This window comes from Odontesthes bonariensis, chromosome 7 (assembly GCF_027942865.1).
Source record: "Odontesthes bonariensis isolate fOdoBon6 chromosome 7, fOdoBon6.hap1, whole genome shotgun sequence".
Taxonomy (NCBI): Eukaryota; Metazoa; Chordata; class Actinopteri; order Atheriniformes; family Atherinopsidae; genus Odontesthes; species Odontesthes bonariensis.
Genome location: NC_134512.1, coordinates 19,826,465 through 19,840,287, shown reverse-complemented (window position 1 = coordinate 19,840,287; position 13,823 = coordinate 19,826,465). Strand labels below are relative to the sequence as shown.

The following is a 13,823-nucleotide window of genomic DNA, read 5'->3' as shown; positions in this document are numbered from 1 at the left end:
ATAGTATATGATTTGATCACTTGATTGTAAAAGTTCAATCAACTCTTTGGTCATGCATTAAATCCTTCATGAACGCATAGGTAAACAATAGCGGACGGAATGACACAAAGTAGCGCAATCTGTGAGTGAATTAAATTAATAATAACAATCGTTAAAAAATTAAAAAAAAAAAACATGTCTCCAGCTTAATTTCGGTGCCAGCTGGCAGCCGGACATTGAGGATACAGCCAATAAAAGCGAGGAAGTCACCAGCGGGAAAACATCACATGTGAAGAAAACAAGCCTTGGTTCGACTGAGGGTATGACTCCGCCTATTGATCAAAGACCATCCTCCTCCCTTTTGTCTTTTCTTCACTTTGTTAACTTCACGAAAAGCCTCGTGGATTTCGGGCCAGCTGCGCAAACCTTTTGGCATGCCTTCGTTTTTACTTGGTAGGATTTTGGCGCATCACGGCTGAACCGGCTCCCGGAGCAGAGGGAAGATTTCTGCCCCTTTTTCTATTTAAAAGCTGAGTTTCATGGAGTGTATGTGGGGATCATCTATGACAGCGGTGAGGTAAGACGTTTTACTAACTTCTCTTTCTTTTGACATTTGAACAGGTTATGAAGCAGATTGCGAAATAAGTCGTTTTGACAAACAGAGCGTGTCCTTTTGGACGGCAGAAAGACAGTGAGACTATTTCATACAATCAAAACAGCGCCACACGTCCTCGGTGTCTGAAACGGTGTGTTTTTGCCACAGTGTGGTTTTAGTTTTACCGTGGTTTGCGACGCTCTCGCAGCCTGTATGGAAATGACTCGCACTATGATCTAAAGTCGAGCTCTTACGCGCAAATAATTTCCATAATATTTGCGTCCTATTTATTTGAGCCGGCTGTTGATGCAGGCTGGACAACAGACTCGTGTATAAACTTTTCTTACGACATGCAAATCATCAAGATGTCAGAGGAAGCTTGATGAGGAACTTTTAGGAGTTTAAGTTCCGTTTTATGTTTGCACGTGAGTCATTTTTTTTATTAGATGGGCTAAGACGCGCTGGCGGAAATGTTTCTCTTTTTTCTCCCTCTCTGTTTTTTTGTCACGTCATGTGAACTTGCTGGCTTGTTCCAACATATCTCGACCTGACAAATTGGTTTACAGCAAAACTGATTAGGCTAATGATTGCTGGACTGACTGGAATAACGTGAATTGTTTTTTTTTTTTTTGCCTTTCCTGTTCTCGCGTGGTTTGTGGCCTGTCAGTTGGGACGGTTTAGTTTCATAAGTCACACTCTGTCACCCTTGCCCTATAGATCACGGTGGTCGGAGAACACTTTAACGCACACGCCCAACCACACACACAACACACACGCGCGCGCACTTGACAGAGCGCCTCTTTCAGTCTGAAAACAGCCCTTCGCAGTTTCCTCCACGCACAGAAACCGCATTTCTCCTCACTGTGCAGATAAGGCATCAGACTGTTGCTCCCTCTCTGAAAGGTGCGAACAGGATGAGCTGATAACATCTCTTAAGGCTGCGGAGCTGTGAACTGTATGAGAGCTGCATTTCTAATGGTGATTTGATCTTTATTTGATGTTAATTTAATTTCATGATTCATATTGCCTTTTAGCAAAGGAGTGGAAGATTTGTGACCAAGATGCAACCAGTTGTCAAACATCTCACAATAACGCACATCTTCATATTTACCTGAAATGGCTTAACTGACCTAAATTTCACAGAGTCTGTTTTCTAAAAAGAGATTTACGTCTCCACCATGTTAATTTCTGCATTTTTGTTTTTACATGCAGCTCCTGCGGCAGAACGTAAGGGAGGGCAGAAGAGGCAATTCTGTATTTTTTTCCTTTTTAGATGAGTTGAGTGGGATTGCACAACAGCCAAACGATCTAAATGATAACTTTAAAATGGAAAACTGTAACCTCCTTAGTATAAAATGTTTTTTTTATTTTGTGTTTTTCTGAAATGCTGTCAAATGTTTTGTATCTCAGGGTCAACATAGATTTGACTGATGGTGATTTATGCTTGCTGTAAATTATTTATGTTGCAGAAATGCCACTCAAAAAAGAAAAACAAAGGAAAAACCATGAAAAAAAACAACTTTTTCAACCACTCACTGTTTCCAGCTGCTAATGAATAACTGAATGTTTTGAGTCTTGAACCATTAGTCAGACAAAACAAATGCCTTTTTTTTTTTTTTTTTTTTTTTTTTTTTTTTTATCCGAATCAGTAAGTTCTCTGGCAGAGTAATCAGCAGTTTAGTTCAAAAGAAAATATGGGTCCGCTTCAGTCCAGCTTTGAAAGTGCACGAAAAAGAAACTATGGTACAACTGAAGGTAACGAATTAAAATGCAGAATAGAAACATGAAGCCCGCATTGCTGTTTTGTCTGAGGATAGGGTCAGATCAGGTGATAAATTCTGGTTTGGCTGAACCTTTTGATATGATGGTGATGACAAATTCTGACTAAAATAAGCCTGACAACAACAATATGTTTGAGTATGACTCAAACATATTGTAGTTGCTCAGTCATTTTGCAATTCCCATATTTGCAAATGTGACCTGAAGTGAAGACTGCCATCGGTCACCTGTGGAGATTATGGCAACTGCAAAGCCAAAAGGGCAAGAGACTGTGCACGAAGATGCTCTCGTTCTTTGTGTTTTCGATGTCCCTCGCAAATTCACTAAATTATAAATCATTGTCACACATTCCTCAGATTATAATTCTCTGCCACATGTGTGGCATGTGCATCAGCTGACAGGGAGGGCTGTGTGAGACCTGTGTGATAAGCCACAACATTCGTCAAGGTTGCGAAAAATGCCTCAAGCTGACTCTTATCTAATGATGGCTCTGTTATGTTTGTGCAAAGTATTTATTTTCCTATGTGTCCTGTCTGATCTCTGTCCTTATTCAAGAAAAAGGAAAGGGATAGTTCTCATAAGCAAGCTTCGCATAGATGTTGAAGGTGGATTTTGTAACTTTGGTCTTCAAAAATTATTCTCACAAGAGTCAGATTTTTACCAGACAAGGTATTTAAGCTTCCATTCCTATTTGATTGATATATAAATTTTCCAGCTTACTGCTTGGCTCTTTAAAATTTTTTGTTAAGTCATGACCAGCAGCCGACTAACAATAAGACGAGCAAACACTAGCCTAATTGTGATCTCACTGCTGGTAATGTTTGGGCTGGTCATGCTTGCACAGCTACTTTTATACTTGTACAGTTTACTTTATATGATTAGCTCGGTGTTTAGCTCAAACGCTGTGTCCCTTTTCTTTTATTGGTAGAATGTTTGGAGAAGCCAGACCTGATTAATGCATTGCACCACACTGAGATATGCTATTTCTCTTAGATATAGATGTTGATGTATGTCAAGCAGGTGCCAGAAAGTCTTAGACCCTTAAAGCGATACTCCGGAGTAGATTCAACCTGGGGTCATTTGAACCGTGATATCCAGCCAAGTAGCCCACCCGCAGTTTTTTTCGATATTGGCTGAACATCAGCTGAGTTACTGAGTTATCCCGAATAGCTTCGTACAAGGGTTAATGGATCCTGGCAGTATCTCCAAAATTACCACACTAAAATCACATGCCATGACACCAAACTTCTACAGTAGTACAAATATGGTCTGTACTCACAAAACGATGCATTTGGAAGTTTGAAAATAGTCCAGGAGTTTATTATTATCAACACAAGCCTGATAGCTTCTCTGCTGCTAAAGCTGCGTCGACGTCACTTCAGGGAGCTGGGAGCTTCAAAGTAAGATGAGGGTTGATCTACTACTGTAGACAACAAAGCAAGGCTGCTCAATTTCTCCATTGATAAAATAATTTCACAACTCTACAACATAAAAATTCATAAAAAAAACATGTAGAATATAGCATATACTTTGTTGTCTACAGTAGTAGATCAACCCTCATCTTACTTTGAAGCTCCCAGATCCCAGAAGTGACGTCGACGCAGCTTTAGCTGCAGAAAAGCTATTAGGCTTGTGTTGATAATAATAAACTCCTGGACTATTTTCAAACTTCCAAATGCATCGTTTTGTGAGTACAGACCATATTTGTACTACTGTAGAAGTTTGGTGTCATGGCATGTGATTTTAGTGTGGTAATTTTGGAGATACTGCCAGGTTCCATTAACCCTTGTACGAAGCTATTCGGGATAACTCAGTAACTCGGCTGATGTTCAGCCAATATCGAAAAAAACTGCGGGTGGGCTACTTGGCTGGATATCACGGTTCAAATGACCCCAGGTTGAATCTACTCCGGAGTACCGCTTTAAAGATGTTGAAAAACAGAACCTGAAGGCAGACGTGTTGTTCTGCATGTACATCTTGGTATAAAAAAAGGAACTGTCTTTTTTGTTCTTCTTCCTACAGTTTTACAATTCAATCTTTATGACCCAATGCACAGTATCGGTAGGCTACTCCTCTAAAGACAACAGTTTTTCTTGGCTCCTTTATTACTTTTCCTTCTGGTACCGAAGACATCAGCACAACCTGCTACTGTTCCCCTTTAGTAATTCACACTACATCTACATAAGATTTCAGTCCTTTATTGCCTAAAAGCTGTCTCTGTTAAACAACACCAATATTTACTCCTGTTTTGTCTCTTTTTCTGTCATATTTGTAACTTGTGCTGCTAAACGTGGTTTGTTTCTGGGAGGGGGTGGTGGCAAAGGTAATTTTCACTTGCTAAGAACCCTCCACAATTGTTGTTCAGCATTACTGGTCTTTCAGTTCAGTCAGCATGGAGTTTGTTTGTTTGCTACTGCTTCTTCTTCTGCTGGCTTCGGGACAGACAAGACACTACGGTGACTCATGTACCATCTAGAGGTGCAAAGTCATATTACAAGAAAATCCAGTCAGCCTGGGAAGTCTTTCAGTTGTCCATCTCAGCTGCATAGCACCTTTTTTTTTTTAAATGTAATGTCATAGGTAATGCTTCTTCCAATTATTTTGATAGCTGCAGTCAACTTTTCTATAAAGAGCACCTTCAAATCATTAATCACACCATCTAATACATATTTTTTTTATTTCATGTGTATATCCTCAGGTTTGGAGCCATATTAGTGCACCAACATAAAGTTTCCACAGGATGAGCCGCGATCTGAGGCAGACCATCGCAGACCCAGCGCTTCAAAGCAAGATGCCCTTATTTGATGGCAGAATGGCATCAACGAGACTGGCGAAACCACAAACTGTGTCTGGTTTCCTGGGTAAGCAGACATTGCAGTACAATGGGGCCTATTTTACTTATGACCCCCGAGGACAAGACGGGGCAGGGTTCACTCCTCCTTGGACCAACTCAAAGACTTCCCCGTTGGATGACAGACGACTTGTGAGTCACCTCACTGGCATGGAGGGACAAAACCACATGATATACAGACAAGACAGCACTTCATCAGAGGAAGGCCATTCTCACTCTTCCTCTAAGCGTCACAACTCAGTTAAACAGGGTTTTATGCTTTATACTAAAAGCCCTGAGATCAGCAGTCCCACACTCGCTACATCAGTAGCTAAACAAAAACTTGGAGGCGAGAATTCACCCCCCTCATCTCAAAACTCTGTTTACATAGCAATTCCTAAGCCAGTTTATGGACACAACCCCTGCTGTAATGAGCTGGGTTGTGTAATAGGACAACGGTACAGTTTGGAGCATGTCTCTCCGAGGATGCCAAACACCATATATGAGCATGACTGGATGCAAACGGCAGCTCACTATACTGAAAAAGTGCCTCTTCAGAGAAAAGAAGCACTGCTGCAACAGAGAGGGTTGCAGTATGAGAGCAGCGCAGAACAACTGAAGAGGATGACTATGGAGGCGTACAGCCCAAGTAGTGTTAGGACTTTGCCTTCTGTGATTGAGCCAAACTACAACAGTTACCCCTGCAACCCGACTCGCGCACTCTTTGGTTCTTTAAGTGAACACAGCCAGCCTTTACAGACTTCCGCCGGAGGCTATCCCAGCGTATATGCCTCCCGTCCCACATACGAGCATATGACCTCAGAGGATTATCAGGAACGTTCTCCCATGTCCAAATATGGCCAGCTAGCACAGCACCCTGTGTTTTATTACTCCCAGACAAATGGGGAGGTAGAAAAAAGGACACAGTGTAAAGATAGTGGCAATAAGCAGGGAGAAGACGTCCCTGCTCTTCATAAACACACTGTCTCAAACCCTCAGGAGCGTTACATAGTTCCTCAGTCACTTCATGCTGAAATTCCCTTATCTTGCCCTGAAATAATGCCAGATCATTCCTTCATTCAGGGCTTTGACTACCCATATTATACTGTACCAAGATTTCATTTAAATGCAAGCCAAATCAGAGGTCCCTTAACAAGGCAACATTCATCACCTACACTTCACTCAAGTCATATAAATGTTTCCCCATCCAGGCAGCATATGAGTCACCCTTTATCCAAGGACAAACCCAACACCAGTCTGCATGTTAACCCCCAACACAGTTCTTCAGCATTCCTGCATGTGGATCAAAGCAGCCCTGCCAGAAGTGTGAACCAACCAGCCGTCTCACCATCCAGCATACAAATTGGCAGATTCTTTCACCCACTCACTAGCCTGCACAGAGACGCACCCGTATATGCATCAGCTGGCATGAATGTGGACAGACTCCTCAACTATTCCCCCTGCGAAGCCCAGGTGAAACGGCCAACCAGCCTTCCTGTTTCCCCAGCATCATGGCTGACCCAGTCACCCTCTCACAGTTCAGATCGAATCCACAGAGCTGCGCCAAATGGCGCAAATGTTCGAAAAATTATCTATTCCCCTGCTGTTACAACCGGAAGTAAGCACAATGGGTTTATGCCCAATGCAGAAACTACTGTTCATAAAAGGTGCCTGAAGAGAGGCATTTCTCACTCATCTCCGCCTATTAAACTAGAAGAGGAGGATAAGGATTTATACGAGGTGGAACTCAACAACAAACAACAAAAGGTGGAAAAACGGAATGCTAAAGAAGGGAATAAAATTGACTCTCCTCCTATGCCAGTTATTGACCATGTCTTCAGCTTAGCACCATACCACTCACACCTGCAGGCCTCAGGGTTGTTGTATCCAGACAAGGTTCCTCAGAGAGCCGCCCAGATGTCCGAACAGCATAAAGGGAAACTGCAAGATGTCAAAGAAAAGAGGCCAGATCGAAATGATCAGCAGCCTGTTGTCTGTCAAGTTTCTAAAGAAATCTGTCCCGATAATCCAGCACAGAAGGTTGGTGTCTTTGAACCCAAAAATATTAAAGCAGAAAGAGTAGATCCATCAGATGTAGATAATTCTGCAGAGACCCAAAATGACTGCAGTAAAGTGAAAGTCAAAATAGAGCCTGAAGAGACTGGTTCATCTGACAGTGGGCCTGTGTTGTTGAAAGAGAAATGCAAATCTGATGAACCTGAAAATAGGCCCTCTTCTGCAGGTGAGAGTGAGATTTCAAAAAAATCCAAACCTGTAGAGTTGATTGCTCGAATAAAATCATCATCATCTCAGGTGGACTCCGTGCCTGACCAGATGGTCACCCCTCAACCCAAATCCAGTTCTCCGCTTCAGCTGCATTTCAAAAACATTCCTCCTCATTGTCTTAAACTTTCCACCTACAAGATTATTGTCCCTGATGGCAAGCACTGTAAAACTGCTCCGGCCCCAGAGAAGCCACCTCCACAGCCAGTGGCTGTGCTCGCCACAAAACAAAAACTCCAAATGCCAGTCCGCAAGCATTTTTTTGAGCTACACCATTCACTGTGTAAGCTCATATCCAAATCTGTGTCAGCCTGTTCAGAGCAAGACCTCAAAAAGTGGTTGTCCCAACTGGAAATAACTGAACCAGTGTCTCAGTCAAACAAAGTCCAGAAGGTGTCCTGCCTGTTGGGACTGAAAGCCAGAGAGGGGTGGATCAGCAAGGAAATTAAATCAGAACTTCACAACATCCTTGAGAGGTTGAGAGAGTACACCACTCAGGAGCGCTGCCCTTTTCCACATGTCATGCGCACGGGAGCTGTGTTCCTCCCAATGCTGGTGGTGAAGGAGCTGCTGTTTCCCTTGGTCCAGGGTAGCTTCATCGATCAGGTGTTGCAGGAGCACAAAGTGGAGCTGCGACCCACGACGCTTTCTGAAGAGAAGATCCTCATCCAGCTTCATAAGCGGGCCTGCTCCTCCAAGCTCAGGAGACTGATGTCCCTCAAACACCTGCCTGACATCTACACAGATGTGGTCAACCTTCTATATTACACCAGCGTCTGCAAACATCTGGGTGAGTATGTGTTCACTTCAGAAATACTTGATGCGTAGCCCTGATCTGTGCTCCTAAAGTAGAGGATAAGATTTTATACTGTTTATCAAGAAGTAAGGCGTTGGATAGTGCATTGTTTACTTTTTTTTTTTTTTTTTTTTCAACCAAATATGGGATTATCTCTCTGATGCTTCCATACCAGACTTGTCAGATTAGCTGCTTGCTAATTTCTCCTCATGAGGCAGTGTTGCACACCAAGTGTTTTTCATGTCATTTCCAGTTACAACAGCACTCGCCAGCTCTAAGCAATCTAATTTTTTTCAATGAAGTACAGTTTGCCTGTCAGCAATAAGTTAGAACTATGTTCTCCAAAAAAAAAAAAAAAAAGTAAAATATGTCATTTGTTCGTAGTAATAACTCTGATGGACCTCAAGAAGCGTGGAAATTCACCCAGTTTTGTCATGTAAAATATGAATAAAACAGAATGCAAGTACTTGTCATTCATTTAGAACTTTCCATCAGAAATGGCACAGAGACGGTAAATGAAATGTCACTGACTTTTATAAAATAATGTTTTTTATGCCAGCAGCATGATGGTGGTGGGGGGGCCAGAGGCAAGACAGAGGGTTCTTTAGACCCCCAGGCTGCACTGGCTTGAAAGGAACAACGTTTTTTTTACACCATCCACTAATGCAAACCAAAAAAAAAAAGCCTCAGAGTTGTTATGGAAAACTTTACTGTCATCTGACAAAAGGAAACAGGATTCTAGATGCTGCATCCTCCTGGCTGAAGAGGAGAGGGACCATCTGGTTTCTCATTCAAACACAGCTCAGAAAGCCAACATCAGTGACGGTTTAGATTTGCATGTGTACACATGGCACAAGTAACTACACACATTTGTGAGGCACCTTTTTAATCCTGAGAGCTGCGTACAGGTTTTGGAGTAACGCATGCCGCCATTTTTCAGCCCGACGATGTCAAAAGTACATGTAATAAAACGTAAAAGTTGACCCTGTCTCAGCTGTTCTTAATCATGGCGCTTGCATCAAATTCAAAATGAGAATATGGAAACCATAAGATCAAATTTTGTTTTGTATGTTGTGTCTGTACGATTTTCAGTGACGCATACGGTTTGAATGTCTTTTTGCACAGCTTCCTGACTTATTTGAAAGATTTTGCATCTAGTTTGATAAGCTGACCGTGTGATGTATGCGACACGATCGCCAAAAATAACTTCCTGCCTTAGCTTTTCAGATATCTGGAAATCCCCTTTTGGTGCATTTTTGTGGTGATTTAATGACTCCTACATTTAAATATAACGCATATTTTTATTGCCGTCTGTAGCTTTTCTTGTCCTTCAACAGTCTTTCTTTTTCGTTGAGTGACTTAAGTTTTTTCTATATTAGTGGCCCTTTTGTGAAGAACGGATCGCAGTTTTAACAAAAAAAAAAATTAAAAAAAAAAAAAATTATTATTCAATAAAAAAATCCATTTATTTTTTACAGAATCAACCTCTCCTGATGTCCAAAAGAGAGTCCAGGTATATTTATTTTTTTATGTCGTCCCTCAATCTCAACACTCTGCTTTTTCTGATTAGAAAGCAGGAAACCTTTCTGCTAAACATTTTATCACTAATCACAAGAAGTTGCATGATTACACTTTGTGTGGGAATGAAGGAGGGGGGGTGCTTAGCTGGGCTGATTATTGGAAAATGAAGCACTAATTTGTGAACGGATTCCTAAAAGAGAGAGGGGCAGGCTGGTGCATGACATTACCAGGTGACGGCAAAAACACAGATGGGTTCGCTGTGGCTTTTTTTTTTTTTTTTTTTTTTTTTTTTTTTTTTTTGTGGGTGTAAGAGAAGTTTGTGTTTTCAGGAGAAGGAGATGGTTGGCATATATAACGGTCTAGTTCCTGCAAAAACCCACACATGGGAACCGTTAAGTGACAGGCGAGTGTGGCTTAACAGTTCCTTGAAGGGACAAACCTATATACATTAGATTCCGTCACTATGGATGACACGCATGTGAGGAGCTAAAGCAACTATGTTTTAATTATGAGTTTCTGAGCCATTGGTCTTATTATCCTTTGGAAGTCTGCAAAAATGTAGCTTAATATTTAGTTGATTTGCTTGGGTGGGTGCTGGAAGAAGCTTGTGAGGTTAACCTAAAGTACAATATGCTTAACATAACGTAGACATTTACTTTAATCAAGTTAAATCAGGCCTCGGCTGCACAGTCAATACTTTGTAAATTCGCCATAACTCTTCAGGGGATTTTTAGATTATAATTGGAGCAAAGAAGTTTTTTTTTTTTTTTTTTTTGTCCCAGTATCTTGTCTTTTAACAGCGATTATTTTAATGAGCACATGCATTTGCTTACTGACTCGGGCTTAATTAAATTTTCGTTCACTGCTGACACTATTATGGGTTCACATGGCTTGGGAGCACTTGACTTTGGTATATGAACATTGCTCTTGTCCTGCCGTAGCCTCACTGCTGGTTTGTCCCCGACTGATGGCATCGCATGCAGCAGCTGACTTTGTTCCCAGCCTTCGTGTTTACTTCGACAACCTTTGCTTCTGTCTCTGCTGAAAGACTGTTTCATGGTGGAGGATCATGCTGTCTAATCACCATGTGTCAGCTGATATTAGCTTCTTTTTGTCCTTGTGTGCTTAACGTGCCCTGGGAGCACTGATTTGTCAGCCCACATTGGAAGAGTTGGGCATTGGGGCAGATAGTTTGTCTTTTTTAGGAACTGCCTTTTGAAAAACAAAATTATTCATTTTATTTTTTATTGTTTTGTTTTTTTTCCTTTTTGAATCAGATTTCCTGAAAATCCTTTTCTGACTTGCTGTGCCCCAGTGTGTTTCCCTAAGGACAAAATAAATTCTTCTAAAGCCTTAACTCTTCCCTTTCCATTAGTATGCAACCTGATATTTAGATATATATCGTATCTCTTTAAACATTCCACTGCTTTTACTGACCACCTCCTGATTCTGACATTCCTTGTATTGCAGGACTAGATATGGATAGCAAAGAACAAGCTGGAGGTTATGAAGTGTCCAACAGCAGAAGCACTCCTGCATTTTCAGACATCGCTACTTCACCAGCCTCACCATCGGTCTCACACTGTCGGAGATATATGAAGGACCAGGAAGCACAATCCCATTTGGGCAGGCGCAGAACTAAAAGCAGAGTAAAGAGCTGTTCTAGGCGCATGTTTTCGGATAAAGACTTGTCAGATGAGGACGAGGCAGCTGATGCAGAGAGGACAGTTGTTAAAGGTGTTCTGGACACATTTACAAAGACAAACTGTGTTGCTGATGAGACTGAGAATAAAGGAACTGACCACATGGTTCAAGAGCAGGATTCCTCGGTCACTTTACAAAGCACAACCTCTAAGAATTCATGGACGTGTCCTTTAACATTCGACGAGCTGTCTCCATCTCCCAGTGACACAGAAACGGAGAAATCCTGTCATCCGCTGCCTGATAATCAGGCCTCAGGACCTCGGGTTGAGTCCAAGAATTGTTCAGGCATGATTCTGAAACTAAGGAAGATGCTCGGCAAGGGTCAGAACAGAAAAAAGGCCCGCTACCAAGCGGTGTCGGAGTCTCAGACGTGTGTTGATTCTTCGCTGTCGCAGGCTGATGATAAAGAGGGTGTGAGCAGCGAAAGGGATCTGTGTAGGACACCCAACGTAAAACACAGGTTGCAGAGAAAAAGAGGCTTCTCTCATGCCTTGAGACCCCTTAGCAGCCCCTCTAAAAGTAAGCACAGGTCGCTCTTGAAGATCAAATACTGCCCCTACTTGTCTGCCTGCCACAGTGCTGAACACCGGAGGCGATGGGTCCTGCGCTCAGCCGTCCAGAGAGCTCGTAGGGCAATGAGACTCTACTACCCAGACTTGGTGGGAAAGAGGATCCACCATCTTTATGAGGAGGATGACAAATCAGAGGTGTGGTACAGTGGAGAGGTGATGCGAATCCATGAGGCTCACACCAACCCTCTGAAGACTATATTTGAGGTCAGGTACGATAGTGAGCCAGAATGGAAGTACTACCTGGAGCTACTGATAGACTATAAAAAAGGCTGGCTAAAAATTGAAGACTAGCCTCCACACAGTTCTACGCCAGTTTGGTATACAGATCAATGACTGTAACACGGTATCAGTCTGGCTTCCTGAAGAACGAAGCTGGACTGGATCGTTTTTGTAATGAGCTCATGTGAACATTTCTTGTCACACGAAAGCAACGAGGTGCTTTCTTTATGGATTGGTTCTAAATCCAACAAGCATCTTTTTATGCGTTTTGATGCACGGTTTCTTTTTAAGTTTATTCACAAATCAAAATTTGGTGAAAGCTGCACTGCTTGATTGGAAAAAAAGAATTAAAAAAACAAAAAAAACAATTGCCAGCAACTATGAACTTATTTATTTTTTTAAAGCAATTCTTTATCCAGTCTTGTTTAAATGTAATTTAGAGTGAAGTTAGTGGCTCTTTTTTCATGTACATCTTCATAATAAGATATTTGACAATCTACTTGAAAACATTTTTTTCATTTTTTACAAGGGATTCACTGTCAAACGGTGTCTGTGTGTTTGTGTGCATTTCCTGTGTGTCATTTCCAGTCACGTATGCCATTATACTGGAGTTTTCTTTTTGTTTTGTTTTTTAACTTCACCCTGTTCACTGTTTAATCGGTGCAACTGAAAGTTGACAGGCATTAATGTACTTCATTACTAAGCTGCTGAAGAGGTCTTTTAATGACAGACTGAGACTTTTTCTTTTTATTGTTATTAAATGCAGACCTTTCACTAAAGACTGAACCTCAAATCTTGCTTTAAATTCTGTTATTTTAGATTTTTTTTCTTTTCTTTCCACAATATATTTTTTCTAAGATTGATTTGTTATCTCACTACTGTTCAAAATAAATGTTTTCTAATAGTGCGGATTCACTGGTCCACACTCGCAGTTCTTTTTTTAATCTGAAGTTTCACAAGGCACCTTGCACCCATCATCATCGTATATAGCACTTCAGATTATATGTATGCACTCTGCATGCGGTGCTGCTTCTCCCAATAAGTGCACACCAATAAGCACGTCTGCTCAGGAACGCTCCATCGCAGGTTTCTCTAAATCATTCTGAGCCACACACCCGCTGATCATACTCGGTGAATTCAAAGCCCACTTTCACCCTTTGTTGAATTTGTTTTTCTCACCATACAGGGGACCAAATCATTTGTCCCAGAGCCCATTTTCCATGCAGTATTGAAAGTGTGAACACATTACATATTTTAACTGTCAATTTGGTTCATGGATCTGGATGTCTGAAAGAAAAATTGTGTGTAAGGAATGTTTCCTCTCCACAGTGCCATTGTAGGTGTCTTGTAAGTTGTATTTTGAAAATGTACAGCTGCTTGGTGTTCCTTTTAAAAATAACTGCACCTAACGGTGCTTAATGGAGAGTTAAAATTGGTGCGTTTGTCCCCATCCGGTGGAATAATGCACAGCTGCACATTTCCTCTTGTACTCTTAAAGAGTTGTTTGGCTGGATATTTATTTCCAGGGATGTCCCTGTGTTCAGG

General features: G+C 41.6%; 1 protein-coding gene across 2 annotated transcripts; it reads left to right on the top strand.

Annotated features, from left to right (window-relative positions):
* Positions 1–332: 332 nt before the first annotated feature.
* c7h15orf39 (chromosome 7 C15orf39 homolog) lies at positions 333–13,321 on the top strand. 2 transcript variants are annotated; one of them, XM_075469933.1, is made up of 3 exons: positions 333–551; positions 5,052–8,256; positions 11,254–13,321. In XM_075469933.1, the coding sequence occupies exons 2-3, from the start codon at positions 5,094–5,096 to the stop codon at positions 12,348–12,350; spliced, it is 4,260 nt and encodes a 1,419-aa protein (XP_075326048.1). In that variant the 5' UTR covers positions 333–551; positions 5,052–5,093; the 3' UTR covers positions 12,351–13,321. The 2 variants fall into 2 exon arrangements, with proteins under 2 accessions (XP_075326048.1, XP_075326047.1); XM_075469932.1 differs by having other exon boundaries at positions 333–556.
* Positions 13,322–13,823: the final 502 nt, after the last annotated feature.

Bases quoted from the DNA above. Each gene is read 5' to 3' on its own strand.
- c7h15orf39 (XM_075469933.1), top strand. From the start codon at position 5,094: ATGAGCCGCGATCTGAGGCAGACCATCGCAGACCCAGCGCTTCAAAGC. The intron at 8,257-11,253 runs GTGAGTATGTGT...CTTGTATTGCAG, and splicing joins CAGCGTCTGCAAACATCTGG to GACTAGATATGGATAGCAAA.